Genomic DNA, 24,734 nt, shown 5'->3' with positions numbered 1-24,734 from the left:
ATTTAATTCCAGACCTAAACTCTTTCACTGCCTTAGTTGTATCAAGCCTTTGCTTAGCGATTAGCATCCTTGCCTCTGAGTCAGACACTTGAGCACATCATCCAGGTTGACATTTTTGCACAGTCCTGAGGTAGTGCTGCTTTGTCAGAGGTACTGTATTTTGGATGATAAATTAAACTGCGGCCCTTTCAGCTCCCTCAGGTGGGTATAAAAGATCTCACAGCATCACCCGAAAAGCAGAGAATGTTTGGCCTTATTTATTCCTTAGCTAACATTACTTATTTGGTTATGATGACATTGCTGTTTGTGGGACCTTGCTGTGCACAAATTGGCTTTTGTTTTTCTCTACACTTCGAAAGTACTTTATAGGATGTAAAACAGTTTGGGACATCTTAGGGATGTGAAAGGTGCTCCATAAATGCAAGTCTTTCTTTCACATGACTTAGATGAAGGGACCAAAGGAATAGTTGCTAAATTTGCTGACGACACAAAAATAGGTAGGAGGGTAAATTGTGAAGAGGACGTGAGGAGGCTAAAAAGTGACATAGATAGGTTAAGCAAGTGGGCAAAGGGCTGGCAAATGGAATATAATGTGTGCAAATGTGAAATTGTTCATTTTGGCAGGAAAAATAAAAAAGAAGCTTATTATCTAAATGGTGAGAGATTGCAAAGCTCTGATTCAGAGGGATCTGGGTGTCCTAGTACATGAATCACAAAAGGCTAGTATGCAGGTACAGTGAGTTATTAGGGAAGCTAATAGAATGTTATCATTTATTGTGAGGGGAATTGATTACAAAAGTAGGAAGGTTATGTTGCAGTTGTACAGGGCATTGGTGAGACCACACCTGGAGTATTGTGCACAGTACTGGTCTTATTTAAAGAAAGGTGTAAATGTGTTAGAAGCAGTTCAGAGGTTTACTGGACTAATACCAGGATTAGGCAGGTTGTCCTATGAGGAAAGGCTGGATAGGTCAGGCTTGTATGCGCTGCAATTTAGAAGAATAAGAGGCGATTTCATTTAAACCTTTAAGATGCTGAGGGGTCTTGACGGGGTGGATGTAGAGAGGATGTTTCCTCTTGTGGGAGAATTTAGAACTAGGTGTCACTGTTTAAAAATAAAGGGTTGCTCATTTAAGACAGAGATGAGAAGAAATTTTTTCTCTCAGACGGTTGTGAGTTTTTGGAACCCTCTTCCTCAAAAGGCAGTGGAAGCAGAGTCTTTGAATATTTTTAAGGCAGAGGTAGATTGATTCTTGATTAACAAGGGGGGTGAAAGGTTATTGGGGTAGCTATGAACGTGGGGTTGAGGTTACACTCAGGTCAGCCAAGATCTTATTGAATGGCAGAGCAGGCCTGAGGGGCCGAGTGGCCTGCTCCGAATTCGAACCTACTCCGAATTGTAATGTCACAAGCTCTTGTCGCTACTTTGACTGTATCCTTCGTATTGAAACAAGGTCACCCCATGAACCGCTGCAGCTGCGCCCCCTCGCGGTGGAACATGGGACTTCCAGGCAGTGTCCGGGCTCCTATTGGGTGGTTATTGTCGAGGCTTGTACGCTAATTGGCTGAAAGCATCTGTTAGCGGGGGGCGGGGCTATGGCTGCGCTGTCAGTCAGGCTGGAGGGTTGCGAGGAGGAGCTGGGAGCAGTGGGGTGAACGGGGTAAGGGCTGGTAGTGCAGGCAGTGCACCCAGCCACCTCCACAAGCACGGTGGAGCTGCTAGCTTTCCCCCAGCCCCATGAATTGCAGCAGGTAAGTGAGAGACGAGCAATGTTCAGGCAGCAGCCAGGGAACACAACGAAGACTCGGGCTGTTGCAATTTGTAAATACGTGTACGGAAGTTCCTGGTTATTTGATTTCATGCCCTGGGGAGGGGGGTAAAATTGTTCGATCCTTTCGAAACTGTATTTTACATTCTGCAAACACAAGGATTGCTTTCCAAATTTGCAATGCATAATCAGAATTTATAATGCATAATAAATTGGGAGATGGCTTGGTCGCTTTGAACTTTTCTGAAACTTATATCCGAAACTCCTGTATGTGTGGGAGAAACTCTGCAGGAACCTGCACTCCGAGACTGCTGCCGAAATCCCGGACGCTTCACGGAGCAATACTGGACTCTTGTTCGGATTTGCATATAGAAAAGAGAGGCGGCTCAATACAGTGAGGAAAAAGATTGCATTGGGTCGTGGAGTATTTGTTTTGAGGTTCACTGGGGAAGAAGTGTGAGTTTTTTAAGGTTCACACTAAGACTTTGTCCAGCCTTGGCAGAGAAATTACAGCGAAGCTTTGAAATAGATCGCATTCCTTGTTGAAACTTATCTTGTAATATCAATGCACTTTTAAAAATATATAATTAATTGCGTGTAACATTAAAATAAGAGATTGCAGCTTCTTGGCTAAACTGAGGGCCAGGAATGAAATGGCAAGGTTTTTGCACTGAGGTTTATTTATTTTACTGATAAGAGCGGGGATCAGTTGCACCAGCTTCCTGTACTTTCCAGTGGCTGTTTTGCAGCCGGGGTAGTTCCACTGTACACCCCCGACTGTGTAACGGGATCATTGTTGTTCATGATCGAAACGTGGGGCCAGTAAGTAAGACGGTGGTGGAGGATTTTACATGTCAGTTATCTGATGATTCTTGTTTCGGAGCATCTAATTTAGTTGCAAAGTCTTTTTGTGTCGTTGTAGCCATTGTCAATTAGGGAACAGAATTTGGTTACAAAACTTTCCAGTTAAAAATATCCAGGAAACTAATAGTCAATTAACCTGCTTGTCCTGCTTTCTACCCTTAATTAGCATATTCCTTTAGATAATATCACCACCTTCAACACCTCTTTGTCCTTTTGTCTGTGACATCTTTTGGTTATCTCCACCTATCACTGGCCCTCTATCCAGCTCCTCTTGTCCCACCCCCCTTAAACCAGCTTATATTTCACCCCTTTTCTATTTTTCCTTAGTTCTGTTGAAGAGTCATGCGGACTCGAAACGTTAACTGTGCTCCTCTCCACAGATGCTGCCAGACCTGCTGAGTTTTTCCAGGTATTTTTGTTTTTGTCCAGGAAACTAATGTTAGCAGACCTGATCAATGCCTAGGTTTAAACCAATATATGTTTAAAATATTTAATTTTCTCTCATGGAATGTCAAGCAATTCCAAAGTTCCAAAATTCCTGAAGGATGAATATTTGACCTTGAAATTCCTTTATAATTTCATATAACCGTGTTCACTTTTGATGCTACTGTGTAATTTTGAGGCCTTTTGAGTTGGTTGCCACTTGAATTAAATTCCCCATTCATTCACTTTAAAAGAAAAAAAGAATCATGGTGTTGTTGAAATTGCAAGGAAATAACTTGCATTTGGTTAGGGACCTTCTTATCCCCAAGACCTCCCAAATTGCTACACCCTGACAATGAAATACTTCCGAAATACTTAGTTACTGTTGCAATGTAGGAAATGGGGCCGACAGTTTGTGCACAGCAAACTCCCACAAACAGCAGTGAAGTGAGATGAAAGACTAGATCATCTGTTTGTGGTGTGGTTGAGGTACAAATAATGGCCAGGACATAAGGGAGAACTCCCCTACTCTTCTTCAAAATAGTGCCAGGGGATCATTTGTGCCCACTTGAGAGGGCATAAAGGGCCTTGGTTGAATGTCTTAGCTACGATGACAAAACTGCTGACAGTGCAGCACTCCCTCAGCACTGCACTGGTGTAACCTGGATTATGTGCTCAATTCTCTGGAGTGGGACCTTGAGCCCATGACCTATTGACCTGGAGACAAGAGTGCCACTATTGAGCAACAGCTGACACCTTAAGGTGTTCTGTCCAGCACACATCAACCTTGCCTGACATGAGCCACATCTGATGGATATATGCAATTTTAATAAAGTCCCAACTAATTATAGATCGACACACCTGCAAATACTAATCAAATAAGCTGGAACTAAAATTCAAGATTGAATAGCTCGAGATGTGATTTGAAAGTCATTTAAGCTACTATATTTTCTTTTAAGAAAAGTGAGCATTTTCTCTTGGAAGTGAGGATTCTAACAAGTTCTGTAATGAAATGCTTGGACCTTGAGTTCATGAGGTTCCCAAAGCTGTCGCCCTTTTAGCTGAAGTGCCTCCCTCTGCCACAAAGAAGGACAAGCAGGAATGATATAAGCCCCCTAACTTATATGTGTATTGCTGCTCCTAATACACATATATTAGGTCACTAGGTCATTATACTGGACGGAGCAGAGTCGCCTCGAGTACAAAAGCAAAGCACTATGGAATGCTGGAAATTTGGAACAAAAATGTATTTAGATTAGACAGCTTCTGTGGAGAAATAAAGAGTTAACGGGTGGAATTTACGGTTCCTGTTGGTGTCGGGCATGAGCAGACAATATGGCGGGAAAGCCAGAAATTAACTTGATGTGGTTGTGAAACCAGTTTGCGATCATCTGCTCCGCCAGTCAATGGTGGGCCATGTTTCCCACCACTGGACGTCAGGAACGTCATTTTAGTACATCTGCATAAGCCCAACTCGCCAGAATCATCCCTCCCACGCTGGATCATTGAGGCCTGCCAACATGCTTCACAACTGAAGCGACGTGCACCTGGCGAGCTGCACTTCGCTTGGGACTTTGAGGTTTGTTTACCTACCTTGCTTCAGACAGCACTTGTGGTCATCAGCGCCAGGCTTCATGAACAGCACCGCATCACTTTTGCGGGGCTCATAGGCAGGTCTCTACCTACCAGACCAACCATAAGACGGGGTTGGTTTTTCAACGGCTGAAGGGCTAGGGCTTGCCTGGGGAAGGGGGAGAATTGGCCTCAGGCAAGGGAAGAGGCTGCAGGATGAGGGCTGTACTGGGGAAGGTGGGTATCCCAGGGTGTGTGTGGGTCACAAGTTGACCTATCCAAGCGGCCTCAAGATGGTAAGGGCTGAAGAGGCAGTCTCCAGAGGAGATGAGGCCAGGTGGAGATGTGAGGGTGAGAGTGAGTGGTGATGTCCCTTGAGCTGGCAGTGAGTGAGATGCCAGTGAATGTGTGATGGGCTTGAGTGTGTGAGTTTAGAGTGATGAGATGGTTGCCTTATCCTGGCAGCACGGATGAGATCATTCATCTTCTATTTGCATTAGATGGCCAACCTCTTCTATGCAGCGTTGGCACTGATCACCACTGCCACCGCCTCCCAAGCCAGAGTGGTGAGTTTGCTGAACTTCCTGCGGCCAGAGCAGGGGTGGAGGACATTACGGTGGGTCTCCAAAAGGCACTCCGGCGACAAGTCACAACTTTTCTTGGCTTTCAGGGCCATGTCTCCAGTGGAGCAGTCCTGGGCTGCAAGCGTTGAGAACTGTGTGTGCAGCTACAGTTTAGATATGGCACCCGGAGTGAGGAAACGGTGAGGTAACAGCGTGGTGGGTGATTCAGAGGCTGCCCACTAGCGAGACAGCGTGTTTCCTGTGGCTGCGTAATTAATGAGCCGAGAAGCGGAGGATACAGCACGATATGCCACCATTGCGGCTGGCGGGTAAAACGTCCTTTTTCCCACCCAAAACTACACTTAGTGCAAACCTGGGACGAATCCGCCCAACGTTTCAGGTTGATGGCCTTTCATCAGAACTGAGGAAAGATAGAAATGTAAGGCTTTAAGCCAGTAAAATGGGCGGGCTGGGGTGCGAGTTATAACAAAAGGGATGGCCTGTGACATGGTGGGGGCAGGCAGAAATTATATTAAATAACAAAAGATTATGTGATGCAAAAAACAGCGTAGTAATGGGTATAGTAAACAAAGAAAGGTTGAGGCATGAATGGTTACACAGCCCCATCTGAGTGCAGTATGAAGGGGTAAAGTGAAACAGCAATTTACTTGTATTTCTTTCAATTTAGTGTACGGTGTTCACTGTTCACGATGTGGGCTCCTGAACACAGGGGAGACCAAATGTAGACTGGATGACCACTTTGAATGGAGATATTCCCCAGCCTGCGACTGTAACCCTGAGCTTCCAGTCACCTGCCATCTTAATTCTCCACCTTGCTCCCACCCTGACTTTACTGTCCTTGGCCTGCCACAGTGTTCCAGGGAAGCTTGCGGCAAGCTCGAGCAGCAGCACCTTATCTTCCGTCTCAGCACTGCACTGCACTGACACAATATTGAGTTCAACAACCTTAGATCATAATCTCAGCCTCCAGCTCATTTTGTGCTCTCTCTTTTCTTGCTTTTTTTTTGGCTGTCTTGTTTCTTTCGTTATCCCTTCATGTTATGTTCAGATGGGACTGTGCAGTCGTTCGTGTCTCACCTGAACAAATCTTTTGTTTCTTTACTACAACCATTGCCACTCCCTTTAGCTTTTGCATCCTGTAATATTTTGTTATTTAATCTCCTTCCCCCCTCTTCCTATCACAGATCTTCCCTTTTGTTCTTCCTGCCACCCTCTCATTTTACTGGCTTAAAAACTCTTTTATTTATATCCTTCTTCAGTCCTGATAATGAATGACTTTTTGTTGAGTGTGGTAACTAAGCCTGCTCAGTGGTGCCACTCACTTAATCTGCACAAGTTTTTAATATTGTCTGAAAAAGTTGTAGCTGTGTCCAGACTAGTGAAAGTAAGTTTGGTTCTAACTTAATTTTGTTACCAGCATTAAATAGTTCATGAATTCCTGCTGTTACTTACAAACTGCTTGTGGTGCAAACACAGGCATCTACTTTTTAATGCAGTTTTTAAATCCCAGGAGATGTTGGGCGAGGAAGGAATGGGTGGAGAAGGGAAGCCTTGTGGATTTGCATGTTTCTGACCTCCTTGGAGCTTGAGAGGCCCAGTTGATAACTGTAGTTTAAAATGAGCTTTTGTTTACATTCGGCTTGCTGCCTAGATTGTTTCCAGCTGGGGGATGGTAGACTTCATAATGTGCATGAATTTCTAGAAGTTGATGTTCTTACTGCCTTTACATGGGTGAGATTAAACAAATGGCTTGAATTGTGTTTTAATTAAACTATACGTGACTAGCTTTGTGTTCTGGCACAGTATGTTTAGTCACATTGTGTGGCAAAGTTGCATATTAAAGCATGTGGTGAAAGACTGAGGTATGGCACACTGCTCTGAAGTTAGCTTTGAAGTGCAGCACCACTCATTTTTTATGACTGCTGAATCTCTAAAAATATATGCACTCTTAATGTCACTTATTGACCATAAGTGCATTCATCCCAAGGTCATGTGGACCCATCATACCATTTGCTGTTAGGCACAGCTGAGAGTATTAGGTCTGGTTTCAACTTGGTCTTATGGGAGTGGGGGAGGGAGTATGGGGTAGTGGAGAACCTATTTTTTCTGGAAAACTAACTGGCTTCTAAAATCATTCAGTGGGCATACAGCTAATTTAAGGGCTGTGGAATGCAACAACAATTTGTATTTATTAGAATGCCTTTAACTTGGTAAAACATTCCGATGCATTTTCAAAAGAATGATGTGAAACAAAAACAGACACTAAGCAACATGAGATATTTGGAAAGGTGGGGGATAAGCCTGGCCTAAGAGATAGGTATTTAGGGAGCGTGTTGAAGGAAGAGAGGGTGGTAGAGAGGTTTAGAAAGGAACTGCAGCAGCGCAGGAAGGCAGCTCACCACCTAATCTCAAGGGTGATTAGGGATGGGCAGTAAACGCTGGAGTAGTCAGCGACGCCCACATCCCATGAGTGAGTAAAAAAAAATCCCAGATCTTAAAACTGAAGGCATGGCCACCAACTGAAGTGATGGAGGGATTTGAAAACAAGGATGAAAAATGTAAACTTGTTGCTGGACAAGGAACCAGTGATATCAGCGAGGGGTAATGGTTCAACAGGACTTGGAGCTAGTTAAGATGTGGGCAGCAGAATTTTGGATGAGCTCTAGTCTATGGAGGGTGGAAGATGGGAGGCTGGCAGGAGAGCATTGGAGTAGTCCAGTTTAGAAGTGACAGAGGCATTGAGGGGCGATTCCGTGGGATGATGTTACAGAAATGAAAGCAGATGATCTTGGTGATATGTGGTTGGAAGCTCATTTTGGGGACAAATGGGGCACTAAGGTTGTGAACAGTCTGGATGGCATCAGTGGAAAGGAAACTGAGTTTGTGATGGGCATCAAAGACAATGGTTTTGATCTTCCTAATCTTTACTTGAAGTTTCTGCTCATTTTGTTGAACTTAAAAGTACTGATTTATATTAGTAATTACATAAAATAAAATTAAGGATGTGTTAGTTAATCCTGTAATATATATTACTGGTGCCTGTTGCACTCTGATACCTCCAGTCTCATCCCCTCTCCTCTTCCCCTTTCTACCCCTGCTCATTCCACCCTTTGCCCGTTCCACTCTCTGCCCCTCCCCCTCCACATTCTCCCTAAACCAGGTACATTAGAGTATCTGATGTTGAACTTAAAAGTATTGATTTAAAGTAGTAATTGTACATTAATTAGCACATCTATTATGATGTTGTTGTGCTATAATATATATATTACTGGTGCCCATTTTTTTTGGTACCTTGCCCAAATGACCACTACTTATTGCCGAGCCCTGACTTTGGAGTATGGGGGAAAGATGATGATGAAATGGGAGGAGGAAGGAAGACGCACAGCTGAGCTTGATCTTACCCTCACCCGACATCCACACATTTGCACGTTCTGCAGGGGTCGCTGGATAGTGATGGCAAACCTTGGTGAGTTACTCACACTTACCAGCAGAAGCATGCCTGGCATTAAGAGCACTCTTACTGACACCATGTCTGAGACAACTAACAAAGCAAACCAAAACAGAATTACCTGGAAAAACTCAGCAGGTCTGGCAGCATCGGCGGAGAAGAAATCAGTTAACGTTTCGAGCCTTCATGGCCCTTCGGCAGAGCTCTAACTATGCTTCAGTTCTGCCGAAGGGCCATGAAGGCTCGAAACGTTAACTGATTTCTTCTCCGCCGATGCTGCCAGACCTGCTGAGTTTTTCCAGGTAATTCTGTTTTTGTTTTGGATTTCCAGCATCCGCAGTAGCTTTTAGCTTTAACAAAGCAAACCCACAGATTTATTGCTGGTTGGCTCAGCTCCTCATTAGATAGTGCTAAAGAATGAAATAAGTTGCACTTGTATCGCACCCTTCATTGCCAAAGCACTTTAAAGCCGGGGAGGTACTTTTGTAATGTGGTTGCTGTTCTAATGTCGGAAACACAGCCACCAATTTTATGAACTACAAACGGCATATGTGATAATCAAATAATCTGTTTTGGGCGTTGGTCAGTTTCTCATCCAAAAGACAGCATCCCCCAACAGGGCAGCATTCCCTCAGCATTGCATGGAGTGCCAGCTTAGAGTTTGTGTTCAAGTCTCTGGTGGTACTTTAACCCATAACCTTCTGACTGAGATGAGAGTGCTACCAACTGAGCCACAATAGTACTGAATAACACTATGCAGCTGACTGCACTTCTCTCAAGTGTCCAGAGCACTGCTCTAATCTCCTAGTGCCAGTCAGATTTATTGTTTGAGAGATGCCAGTGTGGTTGAACGACTCTCAATGTTTTGAAATCCAGTCTCCCATTTGTGACCTTGTGCCAGTAACAGGCTGAAATTTCAACAACAACCACTGTATAAGGTACCTACCATGTAATAAGGATTCTTGCTTCCTACTGGGGTTTGGTGATAACATAACCAAAGCCCATCAAAGGGCAGCTCTGTGGGTGGGCACATGTGGAACTGCAGTGCTGTCTCTGCGTCAATCCACAGGGCCATTTGGAAGCCCAGTCATGTTATAAGATACACTTGCAATTTGCATTGTTTCAAGTACATTTTTTTTATTACTGCGCATTGTGACATTCTGTCATCAGAGTAAGTACCACACATTGGTTGCATTTATTTAGTTGCACTTATCAGGAAATAGTATGAGTCTGTCACCTAAAAGTTATCTCACAACACTTCTGTTAAATTGAATGTGGGTTGGGACAGCCATAGTTCTATTCAATGTCAAACCATTTTAAACTTATTACCCACTTCCGCTGAAAACCAAAACTGTGCTTTTCTTGCCCCCAGAATGTTTTATTCCACCCCCCCCCTCCCTCCCATACTCCCCACCCAATAAATTCCAACTCAATCACCCCATCCTGTCCTTGCAGATCTACACTGGCTCCTGCTTTGCCCAGACCCTTGCTATTTTCAAATTCCTCTTCCTTATCTCTAACCCACTTTGATCCGCAACTCTGATCTTCAGCACGTCACTTTTTCTCTTCATCCTTCATTCCAGAATTGATAGCAGAGCCTTCATCTGCCCTCACCCTGTCCTTTGGAACACCTTCCCTAAACCCTCCTGCCTTTCCTCGTCTCCCTTTGTCTCTAAAATTCTTCTCAAATCTCACGTTTTCCACCCCGCTTTTGATCACCCCTCGAACTGTCCCTTCCTGTCTTGGTGACTTTATTTTCTGTCTGTAAAATGCTGTGGCACTTTTCTTCACTTTTAAAGCGCTATATAAATGTGGAAGTAAAGGATTCGCAGGAAATAAGCATTGTAAAAGATTGCTGTGTTTCTGTCTCCTTGGCCTGCAAATGTTGGGCAGAAGCCCAATTGTTTCTCTCATGACTTAGGTGCATCAGCTAACTTTTTTTTAAATTTTTTTTTGTTTCCCACTAGTATGCTTGAGGTCTTGTCTCCCAGATCTGCAATGCCAATTGACATCGCTATGCAGCTATATCTTCCTCCTCCATTCAAGCAAGTGAGCTACACCAGAAAAAGAGCACTGAAAGTAACCCAGCCACTACGGCCCTGTATCCACCTCCGCATCAGTGAAGATGCACCAGAAAATGAGCACAGAATCAAGGAACAGAAACGTGTTTCCTTTGCAGACACAAAGGGCTTGCCCTTGACTACGGTTAAATTCTTCGATTTGCACGACCTAAATTTTTCCTTCAATGTTGATGACCTGATCAGCAGCTTAGTAGGCCTGAAGACCACAGACAAAGATAGCCTGCTCTTAGATTTTGCACAGCCTTCGTCGAACTACCAAGATTTCAACAATCGTGTAGAAACTGACTTGGTTTGCCTTGAAAACTGCATGTTACAAGAGAATACCATAATGGGGACAGTCAAGGTGAAAAACATTGCATTTGAGAAGTCCTTGAAAGTGAGAATAACATTTGATACTTGGAAATCTTTACAAGACCATGACTGCTGCTATGTCCAAGACTCTTATGCTGGCTCAGATAAAGACACTTTTGCATTTGAGATTCGTTTACCGGAATACATTGTTCCACACGAAAGGATAGAGTTTGCCATCTGTTATGAAAGTGGTGGGAAGACCTATTGGGATAGTAACAAAGGGCAGAACTACAGGTTAATCCGGTCGGAACTGAAACACACTCCGGAGTCTAGCAAAACAAATCAGCCACTGGATGCTTTATTGACTGAATCTGACTGCATGCCAGGATATGGGATTGAGTTTGACCATTATGGTGGTCTCCGCTGCTCCTATGGTTTGTTCCCCGAATGGCCCAGTTACGCTGGTTATGACAAAATGGGACCTTACTATTGAGCAGGATTACTTGGGATTACATTGTTCTTGAAAGTCTAGATGGTTTTAAATTTGTCTTTCAATGTATAACTGGTTTATAGTAAACTTCTGGTGTAGCAAAGCAAGTGCTGGTTGCAAACATTAACCAGATGTTGTCAACACATCAGAATCTTGCGATTTTTAACATTTATTAAATCCGGGTTGTCGGTGCGCAAGCTCATATTATAATCTGTAATTTGAGTGTCTACTGAGGATCACAAAAGAACGCTGCCTCTCCAAATACACCAAGTGTTCACATTCTGTACTAGGTGTCACCATTTAATTTTCCAGCATGTTTTGTAATTGTCTTGAGGTGCACCTACCAATTCAAGGATGACTCTGTCAATTCTGAAATGTTCCACTCTTTTCAACTCTGCCTAGTTGCACCAAATGATTTCAGGAAGCTCTTCTAAAGCAGCGATTGACACGTGGAATGAACTTGTGCGTAGGGTAATGGAGGCATCGTTTTAGAACAACTAGGAGGCTGTGATGGAAGCCATTCCAGGGCCCTTCTGGATTGATCATCTTCAACTGTATTTTTCTTAAAGTACTTGACCTGTTTAAAGTTAAAGTTTAAAGCAGGTTTGGTGTCGGATCTGGGATCCTAGTATCAAGTTCATTTTGTAGTGAGGAATTTTTTTCAAACAGCGGACTCATTGTGTTGATTTTGATCAGCAGACAATCAATAGTACTCAAACTGATTGGACCTTGTTTTATCAGCTCTAAATATCCAAGGGAAAATGAAAGAATGCGCACTTTCATATTTATTCTGTAGAAATTTGTTGACACTTCCACTAAGGTCATTGTATTCAGTTTTTCTTCTTGCCCATTAGTTTTCTCATAAGTCTTGCACATTAGAGACTAGGAATTTGCATAGAGATGCTCCTTCACTTGACAGTTCAATGTAAATTAGTAGCTCAAAGGTAGTTATCTCAAATTGAGTCCTCTCTCACCTGAGAGATTTGCATTTGCTTGGGAGATTTATCAGATAGCAGTGACTGTTAGCTGTATGTTGTGGATTGGCTAATGTGCTTGTTAAAACTGAGCCTGTACAACACTATGAAACTGCGAGTGAGCAGGAATAAGCATCAACAAATGACTTACCCTTTTGTCCTAAAGGCACTGTCGGCTGGGACACAGCTCCTCAGGCATTTGCTGCTCTCCAGTGTCTGGCCCAAATAATCAATTTTGTCATGTGTGGTAGACATAGAGTATTGGCTTAGTTATGCCACTTTGATAGGCATCAGGATTTGCTGAATCATAGGAAAGTTTAACTTGGTTAGATTGTAGTTTTTGTGCATGCCAGTCCCCCAGGTCGAACAACCATTGAGCTTGGGAAACTCCTGACCTTTGCTCAGTGCTGTACCAAGTGGTGCAGTCATACATTGAGCTGCCTGGAAACCCAGGCAAGTACTTTTCTGTCAAAGAAATTTGGAGATTTTTTTTTCCCCAGCTCTGTGTTATTGAACCCACTGTGGTGCATATAATGTGATCAAGTGCAATTCATTACAGTAGAGTGATGATCTATTGTAATTCTTGTTTCCCACAAGAAAGGCCTTTGAGCGTGTACTGTCCACATGGCACGTGCACATTTATGTCAAATTCTGTGCAACTTCCACCACTGCATGACACCAGTATTTAAAACATTGGGCAAGTCACACATCAACAGCAACTGTCAATTTCCATTTTTATACATGGCATTCCAGAAGTTTTCCTGCTGCTTTTGGGATTACATTCCGAGAATCTGTCCCTCTTTTATTTTTCTCTCTGATGAAACTGCAAACCACTGGTTTTGGCTGTGAATCGCAGAAGTTATGGCAGGGAAAGAGACTATTCGCCTGACCCATTGCTAGCTCTTCAACTGTAGTTTTCACCAGCACCATCATTTTATCTTACTTTTCAAACACTTTAGTCAATCTCCTCTTGTCCCTACTCAGTAAGTACTTGTGGCAAAGCATTCCATGTTCCAACAGCTCACTGTGTTGGGGAGGGAGGGAAAGAAAGCTTCTAACTTCCCCTTTGTTCCAGCACCTCAGGAGTTTGTCAAGAATCCACCAACCAGTGTACAATCTTTCATCATTTTGAAGGCCTTAGAATAAAATCTCCAAGGATCATGTCCTGTGAAATATTTCCTCCAAATGAAAAGCTGCTTTATTAAATGTTCCAGTTCCATGGAAGGCTGAGGTCAATAGTTTTTTTTGTTGAGTGAGGATAAAGGGATATGGAGCAAATGGACTTGCAGATCAGCCATGGCGGGGGAGCAGGCTCTAACGACTGAATGGCCTCCTCCCATCCCTATTTCTTATTTTTAATGATCTAATTGAATGGTGAAGCAAGCCAAGGCTGACCCCGGCTCCTTGGGACAATATACTCAGTGGATGCTGTTCAATTCTGTTGATCACTGGTGTATTTTTTTGGCAAACCGTATTCTGTGTCTGATGTGCTTTACACATTAAAGATTGACCTGGCTGTGTCTTTGTGTCCAAGTTAATACTTGTATTCGAATCTTTCAACTGACTGAAAATAAAGCTTCCAAGCAGGATTTTCCTGGCTGAGTATGTTTTATGAAAATAATTCCATTTCAAATGGAGAGAACTGGACAGAAGAAGGAAAATGCCAAGATTTTTTGAGAAAAAGATATAGAGAGGGGCATAAACGAGACAAGGCCAGCTTGGGATTCCTGCCCACTGCCCCCCCCCCACCATTAAGTAATTAAACATGGAAGAAATTGACTTATCTAGGGTGCTTTGTACTTGACATTTAGTTGTGAAATGATAGTCCCATTTTGTATTTATTGATCTTATTCCAGGCCCTAACTCTTAGACAAGGGTTTTTTAAATATGCTTGAATTAGATCCACTTTACTACATCATTGAGCCTCTATCAATCCAAATGGGACATAGAAGAAGAAATAATATAACAAACACATTTGACATCCATAAGACCATCGCAGTCAATGAATCGCCATTATTTCAGTCCTGGTTTTTATGAAGGCAGTAGAAGTGTTTCACTTTGCACGGTCACTACATACTGAAATTATTGCACTTTGTGTAAATTTTTGCAGGTGGTGTAAAAATGGAGGTGAATAAAATATGAATATAGGAAACTCCAGTGCTCCTTCCCATGTCTATTGTCCTTTCTCTCATTCTATTCCTCTGGTATTCTTATGCATTTCTCCATCATTTACTGTTCTCTGTTGTTCTACCTTTTCCTGATTCTTTCTTCATTCCTTTGGTGAGCTCAAGGCTGTTCTAATTTTGGCCCTCTATCCTCATGCTATCTTCCAACGCATCACTTCTTTCACTGCACACGTTGTATTTGTCATTCCCCAGACTCCTAAAAATACTTGCTCACTGTATAAGGCTTGACCCTCAAAGAGTTGCTTAGTGTGCACTTGGAAACTTGATTGAACAGATAGATAAGAGGAATGTAATTCAATGTAATCCCCTCCCCCATTAACTGAGATTCATGTATGATTTGAACATAGATTAGGCAGAGAAGTTTAAAAAGAGTTTGAGAATAAAAATGGGGAGAAGAAAGAGCAGAACCAATGTATATTTAAATTTCACATTAAAATTTGCCTTATACTTTGAATTTAAAGTTAGAGTATTAAAGCCACTCATAGTTAAGTAACTTAATCACGTTCATTTTCGCACTGCAGGTAAATGAAGTGAAAATCTGCAAAACCAGTTGGCCCATGGAAACATTAATTCTTCTTGGCTAGCTTCTAGCAGAACAACATATTTAGATCTCATCAAGGTTGTAAAAGCATTAATCTTCCCAAAGTATGCTGCAGTCTCCAGTGGCTCTTTCTGTCAATTGTCTTTTTTTAAACCAAGAGGAAGGTCAAGGTCAAGTCATGCAGGACGTCACCAAGAATTAATTTCTTTGGCAAAAAATAAGTAAAGCAAAATGTTGTGATTTTAGCTAGCAAACTTGAGTTGTTAGAACCTTTAGGATTATATCAGAAACAAGATTAAGGAGTTTAACAGGAATTTCTGAGCAAGACAAGGAGAGGATGAAGTGAGCCCTTGACTGCATGTGATCGAAGGGAATTTGAAAAATTTTAGAGCGCCATTATTCAGCAGGAAAGTGAGGTTGTCAGTGATGGAATGGAAAGGAGGCTACTGACATGAGAAAAGAGTGACTTGCATTAATATAGAGCTTTTCAAGAACACTGGGCCTCTCAAAGCTTTTAATAGCCAACTACGTAATTTTGAAATGTAGTCACTTGTAATGAGGGAGACATGGAGAGGGAATAGAGTGTGGCATCAGCATAGGGGCGTGCTTTGAAGAAGGGGGATGGGACATCAGCTGCAGGAAATAAAATATCAGATTGGGACTGGGTATCTTGTTCAGAGGTATTTGTGTGCCAGACATTTGGTTGCCAATTCAGAGAATTGAGAACAGGGGGTGTACCAACCTCATTTTGTTGACTGAATTAAAAAGGGTTTGTTGTGGGAATTAATGAAGAAAAATTAACTTAACCTAATTAAAAAAACCCCAAGAGGTAGCAAGGAAACATTCTTTCCAGCTGCTGTTAGATTATGATTCTGGGAGCAGGGAACTTCAAAGTTCAATCTGTTTAACAGATTAATCACTTTTCCTTCAAGTTAAGTCTGGTTGTTGATAATAACCAGTTCGATGTCTACATTATGAGTTCATGATTTTTTTATACTTTATTCATAAAATATCTGAAAGAACATTACAAAGCATTTCAAAATGGCCATCACAAAAAGTGCGATCATATTCAAGTTTTCTACATAGATCATGTTGCATCTTGAGGTGCTTCAATACAATCAATGAACATTACAGACATTTCAAAATGGTCATAACAGACAGTGTAATGGTATTTCAGTTGTCTACATAGACTCTTCAGCAGGTAAGGCAATGAGATGTTTCATTCAACGGTGGGGAATTCAAGTCCCTTTTATGTTGGTGCTGGTTCCCCCAAAGTTGTGTCTCAGGCACAACCAGCAGCAACCTCAACGTAAACTGCCAGCTCCACTGAATCCAATCACCAGCAAGACTCATAGATAGCTTGGTAAGTGGATGGAGTAGTTTTACTGCAGGGTAGCTGCTGATTATACTAGGCCTGGGATTCAGGAACTGGCAGCATGACACACCCCCTGACCTCCATGGAGGACTTGTTCTATGTTCTTATCCACATAACTTTCAATCCCATTCTTAAGCAGATTCTAATTGCATGCTCAAATGTATTCACTGACCGTTGGTTAATTGCTTTCAACTTATCTAGATATTTGAGCTTGATAATTGAGATTTCAACAAATGGTTCAAAGTCTCCATACCCTGTTCTCCACTCCCTCGGAACATGCAGTAAATGGCTGTCCATGTTCAAATGTACAGGAGCAGAATAGTAATTTCATCCATGCTATAATAGAATATGGTACGCAGTTTGCCATTCTTTCACCTACTTTATTGCTCTATTAAACTGTAAATACAATTAGTCATCCACATAGTTCTGGGCGAGATAGGAACTTAGAATATGGAACCACAGAAATTTACAACATAGCAGTGGGCTGTTTGACCCATTGGGCTGGATTTCCCCGTCCTGACGCGGGGCTGACCTGGTGTCAGGCGACCTTTAAAAGTGGCAGGCAGAACCCAATTCCAGGGTTCTCACCCACTTCCCCTTGCCTGCAATTTTGAACAGCGTGGGATAAGCGTGTGGGTCAGGAGCCTGCACGCAGATGTCCTGATGTTGCCTCTATTGCGGAGGTGGGTATTTCAGACAACTACTCCTCCGCATTTTCATGGAGTCGGGTTGGTTTTTGAAAATAGTGTGGTTCATACGAGTTCAGTGGTGTTGTGAACCATGCGGGAACTCTGGTCTGGAGTTGGGAACCGTTTGACAAGTTCAAAAGTTGTTGCTAACTTCACATATCACGAAATGCTGTATGATAAGTTATATCACTATTATGAAAGTGAAAAGTCTTCAGATGCATTAGAGTATATTATCCACTGGATAAAGTGCCTCCTGCATTGAAGAATATTGAAATTTAGATTTTACTGTGTCAATTGTCCCTTGTGCTTTAATCTTTTCATTGAACTTCAACTTTGACATCTGACTCACTGTATTGATGCTTGAACAGATGGCTGAGCTCTTGGAAGGACTTCAAAGGCTTTAATGTATTCTGCTTTGCATGTTTTGCTAACACTTTATGAATGTTTGGCTGAGTTCCAAACTCACCAATGGATTCCACTCAGCAGAGGTTGCTGATAAAGCTATCAAGATGTCACGACTCCGTTGGGATAGTACGCTGAAATATTAAGCCCCACTGCCCCCTGAGCCACAACAAATGTGAAAGGTTTGATCAACCCAACTAACTGTTTTATTTAGGTTAACAGAATACGAACACCATGTTATTATAAATTTAATAAGTAAATAACTGTTTATTGAACAAATTGTCTTTAACTACTGGCAAAAGAAAGAAATGTGAACTGCTAATTTCTAACTCTATAACCTACACTGCTCCCCTTCTTAAATCCCTATACACACACATAGAAGACACATAAGACACACAAAAACATGGATTTTAAGGATGGGATAAAACAGTTCAATAGCAACAATTCCGGAGTACAGGAATTGACCGGTTGATTTTGATCGATGTCTTCCAAATTCCTTTCAGTTTTTTGTTGATGACACAAGATGGTCTTACAGCACTTTCAGTCTTTAGTTCACTGATTGAGCACTTTCCTTTCAATGTCTCTAGCAGTGATTTTCCCCTTTGCCTCTTGACAGGGGTTTTCAGAAAGAGAGCAGGTTATAGAGATATGAGGAAAAAAAGCCAGCTAGTTGTTATTGTAGAATTACTGGAATCTGACACACACGGGAGCAAGAGGTTTTCAGTCTTTTTCTTTTCAGGCGAGGAGCTATTCTGCACTGCTCTCGCACAAACTCTGGTTACCTGGTTAGGAGCCAGTTAAAACGTTGTTGCCAGGCAGTTCCCCTCTAGACCGGACTCCTCCTCAGCACCATCCGAGAAACTCGGATTGGTCTCACTAGAACGACAGAGATTGAGGGGTGACTTGATAGAAGTTTACAAAATTATGAGTGGCATGGACAGAGTAGATAGTCAGAAGGTTTTTCCCAGGGTGGAAGAGTCAACTACTAGAGGACATAGATTTAAGGTGAGAGGAGAAAACTATAGAGGAGATGTGCTGGGCAAGGTTTTTTACGCAGAGGGTAGTGAGTGTCTGGAATTCGCTGCCAGAGGAGGTGGTGGAAGCAGGTACTATATTGGTGTTTAAAAAACAGCTTGACAAATACACGAATAGGATGGGAATAGAGGGATACGGACCCCGGAAGTGCAAAATGTTTTAGTTGACGGGCAATATGATCGGCGTAGGCTTGGAGGGCCGAAGGGTCTGTTTGTGTGCTGTACTTATCTTTGTTCTTTTTGTTCATCCTCTCTTTCATGGTACACTCTGTTCCAGGACAACAACATTGTAGGTCCCTCACGCTGTTCCAGTAGACATGTTTTTCAAACTGCAGTCATTGTAATTTTAATCCACAATACAACAGAAGTAAAAAGATATGTTCTTTACAAAGGAGACAGTCAGTTTGTTTATCTTGACAGTGTCATGACCTCGTTATCAGATAATGGCTTTTGAAATGGATTTTGAAAAACGGTTGGTTTCTTTTGACAGTTTTGTGAGCACCTCAAAGACTTCCCAATGTTATTTCAGGGCTCATGAGTTTTGAGCATAGTGGATACTGGATGATATGTGGGGTTGAGGGGCAATGGGGGAATGAGGGGAGCAGGGAAATAAGGAATGAGGGGGCTGGGAATTGTTCCGCTGTTCATGCTCATTAGAGAGGGTACTGTATGTCTTCTGATCTAAACTTGGTGTTGCTTTTTCCTTTTGGCCTAACATGACCCAGTACTTACAAATGTTCATTACTACCTCAATCGCTGTAGAAAGAATAGATATTATGCTGCTGCCTTAAAGTGCCTTTCAACAGCATATATCTGAATGTATTTGCTATGTAGGTTTTAAAGGTTACTTTGGAAATTATGTGAGGGAGAGAAAACCTTTTGTCTTTCGTTAAGTTGCTCTGGTGACACAACAATACCAAGGAATTTTGGATCACTATCTGTATTGCACTACGTTATTACTTTTAACTTGTGGTTAAACAATGGCAGCTTGTCTTGATCAGCAAACTCTTAAATGTCACTTGCTTATTACCCTCAGTATATTTGTAAGTCAAAAGAGGTTTATCCTCCCCCTCCACCCAGTTCATGTCTGGACATTGGAATATGAGTTCCAGGCTGCCTTGCTCCAAAGTCCAAGGCGCCCCATATTTGCAAACTATGGGTGTGAACTAGTTTAGTTGTACAGAGCAAGCATTAAAATTTAATGAGGTTAATGGGTGTGTGGAAGCAAGTCGCCTGGAAGTCTCACTAAATGGGCAGCCGGGTACCAGAGAAGCGGAGGACAGCGGACCTGGGTGTAACCTGATTGGAGAAGGTTTATAAATGAACGCCAAGTCTCGGGCCTTCATTTACCTGCAGCCAGGGACCAGAGAAACACTCCATTCCATTCAGCTGCTGGAATTGAAGAAACAGTGAAAAAAACAACAAGCTGTGACATCACTGGAATCTCAAGTTAATTGGTCAGTAAGTTCTTAGAGCCAGGGACTGTGCATAAATAGCTAGTTTAGTTCACTATTTTGAAGAAACATCTGGATAAGAAAGAAAGAGTAAAACTTTAAACTTCACGTCTTACGTAATTTATTGGTGATTGTACAGTTTTATTATTATTGGTAAGGCTTATTGGCAATAATAAAGCTTATTTGGAGTTGTAGTGATTATAAATGATAAATTAACTAATTAAGAGTAATTAATTAACATTTGATTGTGTTTACTTAACTTCCAATTCTAGTGCAGTAAATAAATAATTCGTGGATGACAAGGCTGCTCACACCTTTCGAGTGCGTGTCCTGTACCATGTGGGGATTCCAGGACGCTACCCATGTCCTGGACAACTACGTATGCAGAAAGTGCCACCAAATGCAAAAAGTCGAGCGCCGAATCTTGGAACTCAAGGAGCAGTTGGCGTCACTGAGGAGCACTCATGAGAATGAGAGCAACACAGATAGCACATTTCAGCTTAAGAAAGTACAGGCTGAGAGGGACTGGGTGGCTGCCAGACAGACAAGAAAGACAAGGCATGTAATGCTGCTGTCCCCTGAGGACATCCCACTTTCAAGCAGGTACTCAGTTCTGAATATCAATGGGCGAGAGGGTTCCTCTGGAGAGAGCAGTGAGAGTCATGACCAGAGCACCACCATAGTGGCTCAGCTGTGCAGGGAGGGAGGAGAAAAGACAGGAGAGCAATAATGGTAGGGGATTCCATAATTGGGGGAACAGAAAGGCGCTTCTGCGGTCACAGATATGATTCTAGGGATGGCATGTTGCCTTCCTGGTGCAAGGGTCATGGATATCACTGAGCAGCCACAGAGCATTCTGAAAGGTGAGGATGCACAGCCAGAGGTCGTGGTCCATGTTGGTACCAACGATATAGGTAAAAAAAAGGGATGAGATTCCACAGGCGAAAGCGATTAGCAAGCAGGACCTCAAAGGTAGTAATCTCCGGATTACTCCCAAGGCCACATGCTGGTGAGTGTAGAAATAGGAGAATACATCAGATGAATGCGTAGCTGGAGAGATGGTGCAGGAGGGAGGGCTTCAGATTTCTGGGGATTGGGACTGGTTCTGGGGAAGGTGGGATCTGTACGAGCCCGATGGTCTACACCTGAACGGGACTGGGACAAATGTCCTTGCAGGGAGATTTGCTAGTGTTGTTGGGGAGGTTTAAATTAGATTGACAGGGGGATGGGAACCTGAGGGCAGATTCAAATAGGACAAATTCAGAACAGGGAGCAGGAGACAGACAGGGTGACTCTGAAAGACAGAAGAAGCAAAGGTTAAAGGTTCACAGCACAGGAATTTGGCAATGCTAAAAGGTATATGTTTAAATACAAGGAGTATAGCAAACAAAGCCGATGAGCTGAGGGCACAGATAGACACATGACAGCATGATATCATTGCTATAATGGAAACTTGACTTAAAGAGGGGCAAAAATGGTAGCTCAACATCCCTGGATATAGGGTGTTCAGACAGGATAGAGAGGGAGATAACAAAGGTAGGGGTGTAGCATTATTGGTTAAAGAATCAATTACAGCTGTGAGGAGGGATGATATTCTAAATGAATCATTAAATGAGGCCATATGAGCTCAGGAATAAAAAAGGGGCAGTCACATTATTAGTATACTATAGACCCCTAAATAGTAAGATGGAGATAGAAGAGCAAATATTTAGGCAAATTTGATTGCATAAACAATAGGGCAGTAATATTTGGAGACTTCAGCTGCCCTAATATCAACTCGGATATGAACAGTGTAATAAGCACAGAGGGCACAAAGTTCTTGAATTGCATTCAAAAGAACTTCTTTAGCCAGCACGTGACAAGCCCAATGAGAGGGGGTACAATTCTAGATTTAGTATTAGGAAATGAAGCTGGGCAAGTGGATGACGTAGCAGTGGTTGACCATTTTGGAGATAGTGACCAGTTAGATTTAGCATAATTATGGAAAAGGATAAAGATAGAACAGGAGTAAAAGTTCTAAGTTGGGGAAAGACAAACTTTGCGAAGCTGAGAGATGATCTGGCGAAAGTGGACTGGTTACAGCTACTTGAAAGGAAATCATTGGTAGAACAGTGGGAGGCATTCAAAAGCGAAATTCTACGGGCACAGTGTAGACATGTCCCCACAAAGAGAAAGGTGGTACTGCCAAATCTAGAGCCCACTGGTTATCTAGAAGCATACAATGTAAGATAAAACAGAAAAAGAAAGCTTATGACAGTCACAAAAAAATCAATACGTTAGAAAGTCTGAATGATTATAGAAATACAGGGGTGAAGTAAAAAAGGAAATCGGGAAATTCAAGAGAGGATATGAAAAAATATTGGCAGGTAAAATCAAGGAAAACCCAAAAATCTTTTATCAGTACATTAAAAGCAAGAGGATAACTAAGGAAAGGGTGGGGCCTATTAGGGATATACAAGGTAACTTATCTGTTGATGCAGAAGATGTGGACAGGGTTCTTAATAAGTACTTTGTCTCTATCTTCACTAAGGACAGGGATGATGCAGACACTCTAGTTAACGAGGACGAGAGTGAAATATTAGACACAATAAGCATAACGAGAGAGGAAGTACTGGAGGACTGACATCTTTGAAGGTGGATCAGGGCCAGATGGACTGTATCCCAGCCTGTTAAAGGAATTAGAATCAATTCTGAGAGACAGGATAAACTGTCACTTCGAAAGGCATGGATAAATCAGGGATCATCAGTATGGTTTTGTTAAGAAAATGTCATGTCTTACTAACCTAACTGAATTTTTTGAGGAAGTAACGGGGAGGATCGGTGAGGTTAGTGACAGTGGATGTGGTCCACATGGATTTTAGTAAGGCATTTGACAAGGTCTCACATGGCAGACTGGTCAGAAAAGTAAAAGCCCACAGGATACAGGGGAATTTAACGAATTGGATCCAAAATTGGCTCAGTGACAAGAAACAAAGGGTAATGATCAATTTCCAGTGGTGATCCACAGGGCTTAGTGTTTTGTCCCTTGCTGTTTGTAGTATATATTAATGATTTGGACTTAAATGTGGAAGGCATGGTAGGGAAATTTGCAGATGACAAAAATCTGCTGTGTAGTTGATAGTGAATGGGATAGCTGTGGACTCTAGAATGACATCATTGGTTTGATTGAGTGAGCAGAAAAGTGGCAAATGGAATTCAATCCAGAAAAGTGTGAGGTAATGCATTTTGGGAGGCCAAACAAAGCAAGGAAATACACAATAAATGGGAGGATATTCAGAGGGGTAAAAGAAGTGAGACCTTGGAGTGCATGCCCATAGGTCCCTGAAGGTGGCAGGACAGGTAAATAAGGTGGTAAAGAAAGCTTATGGAATGCTCTCTTTTTTATTGGATGAGGTATAGAATACAAAGCAGGATTGTAATGCTGGAACTGTACAAAACGCTGGTTAGGCCACAGCTGGAGTTTGGCGTACAGTTCTGGTCAGCACATTACAGGAAGGGACATAATCGCTCTGGAGAGAGTGCAGAGGAAATTTACAAGAATGTTGCCAGGGCTTGAAAATTGCAGCTATGAGGAAAGATTGGTTAGGCTAGGGTTGTCTTCCTTAGAACAAAGGAGTTTAATGGGTGATTGAGGTGTACAAAATTATGAGGCCCCTAGACAGAGTAGACAGGAAAGACTTGTTTCCCCTAGTGGAGAGATCAATTACCAGGGGCACAGATTTAAGGTGATTGGTAGAAGGATTAGAGGGGATATTAGGAAAATCTTTTTCATCCAGAGGGTGGTAGGTGTCTGGAATTCACTGCCCACATTGGTGGTTGAGGCAGAAATCCTCAACTCATTTAAAAGGCACCTGGATCTGCACCTAAAGTGCTGTAACCTGCAAGGCTGTGGACTGGGTGCTGGGAGGTGGGATTAGAATGGGCGGCTAGTCTTTTTTCAGCCAGCACAGACACGATGGGCTGAATGGCCTCTTCCTGTGCCATAACAGTTCTATGGTTCTATGGTAAACTTGGTTCGGATAAGGTGTTACAGAATATATTTTAAATCTGAACTGTTACTTATTTTTATTCCATCTCTGCCATACTAGTTTATATATTGATTTAAATATTAGTTTCAAATTCTCTCTCAAAAGTTTTAGAACCTCTGCTATCAGGCTCAGGCTGTCCCAGAGCACTTTGCAGTCAATGTAGTATGTTCTGAAATACAGTTACTGTTGTTGCCCAGTGAAGCAGCCAATTTGCGCAGTAAGGTCCTGCAAGCAGGCAATGTGATAAATGACCTGATCATCTGTTTTTGTGATGTTGGTTAAGGGATAAATATTAGCCAGGACAACCTGTACTTCTTTGATAAACGCTGTGAGATTTTTCATATCCACCTGACAGGCAATTGGGGCCTCGATTTAACTCAGCCACAAGGTTACACCTCCAATAATGCAGTACTCCCACAGTACTGCACCGACATGCCACAGCTATCATGTAGTTTCTGTTTGGTTTTGTAGATTTTTCTGGGAAAAGTGCCATTTCCTTTTACTTTATTCTTGGGGCAGAATTTTCAGA

The 24,734-nt window shown here is 42.3% G+C and overlaps 2 protein-coding genes across 3 annotated transcripts in view; both read left to right on the top strand.

The window, feature by feature from the left end:
• The first annotated feature begins 1,602 nt into the window (after positions 1-1,602).
• ppp1r3b (protein phosphatase 1, regulatory subunit 3B) lies at positions 1,603-14,016 on the top strand. 2 transcript variants are annotated; one of them, XM_078570143.1, is made up of 2 exons: positions 1,603-1,752; positions 10,628-14,016. In XM_078570143.1, the coding sequence occupies exons 1-2, from the start codon at positions 1,739-1,741 to the stop codon at positions 11,523-11,525; spliced, it is 912 nt and encodes a 303-aa protein (XP_078426269.1). In that variant the 5' UTR covers positions 1,603-1,738; the 3' UTR covers positions 11,526-14,016. The 2 variants fall into 2 exon arrangements, with proteins under 2 accessions (XP_078426269.1, XP_078426277.1); XM_078570151.1 differs by lacking the exon at positions 1,603-1,752 and adding an exon at positions 6,590-8,678.
• The window catches only part of eri1 (exoribonuclease 1), a 90,917-nt gene continuing 67,810 nt past the window's right edge, over positions 1,628-24,734 (top strand). The window contains exon 1 of the mRNA XM_078570129.1: positions 1,628-1,752. The gene's annotated coding sequence lies outside the window, so the exon portion shown is untranslated. The remainder of the gene's footprint in view (positions 1,753-24,734) is intronic.

Source organism: Cetorhinus maximus, chromosome 2 (genome assembly GCF_964194155.1).
Source record: "Cetorhinus maximus chromosome 2, sCetMax3.hap1.1, whole genome shotgun sequence".
Classification (NCBI taxonomy): Eukaryota; Metazoa; Chordata; class Chondrichthyes; order Lamniformes; family Cetorhinidae; genus Cetorhinus; species Cetorhinus maximus.
This window is presented reverse-complemented; position numbering and strand designations above follow the sequence as displayed.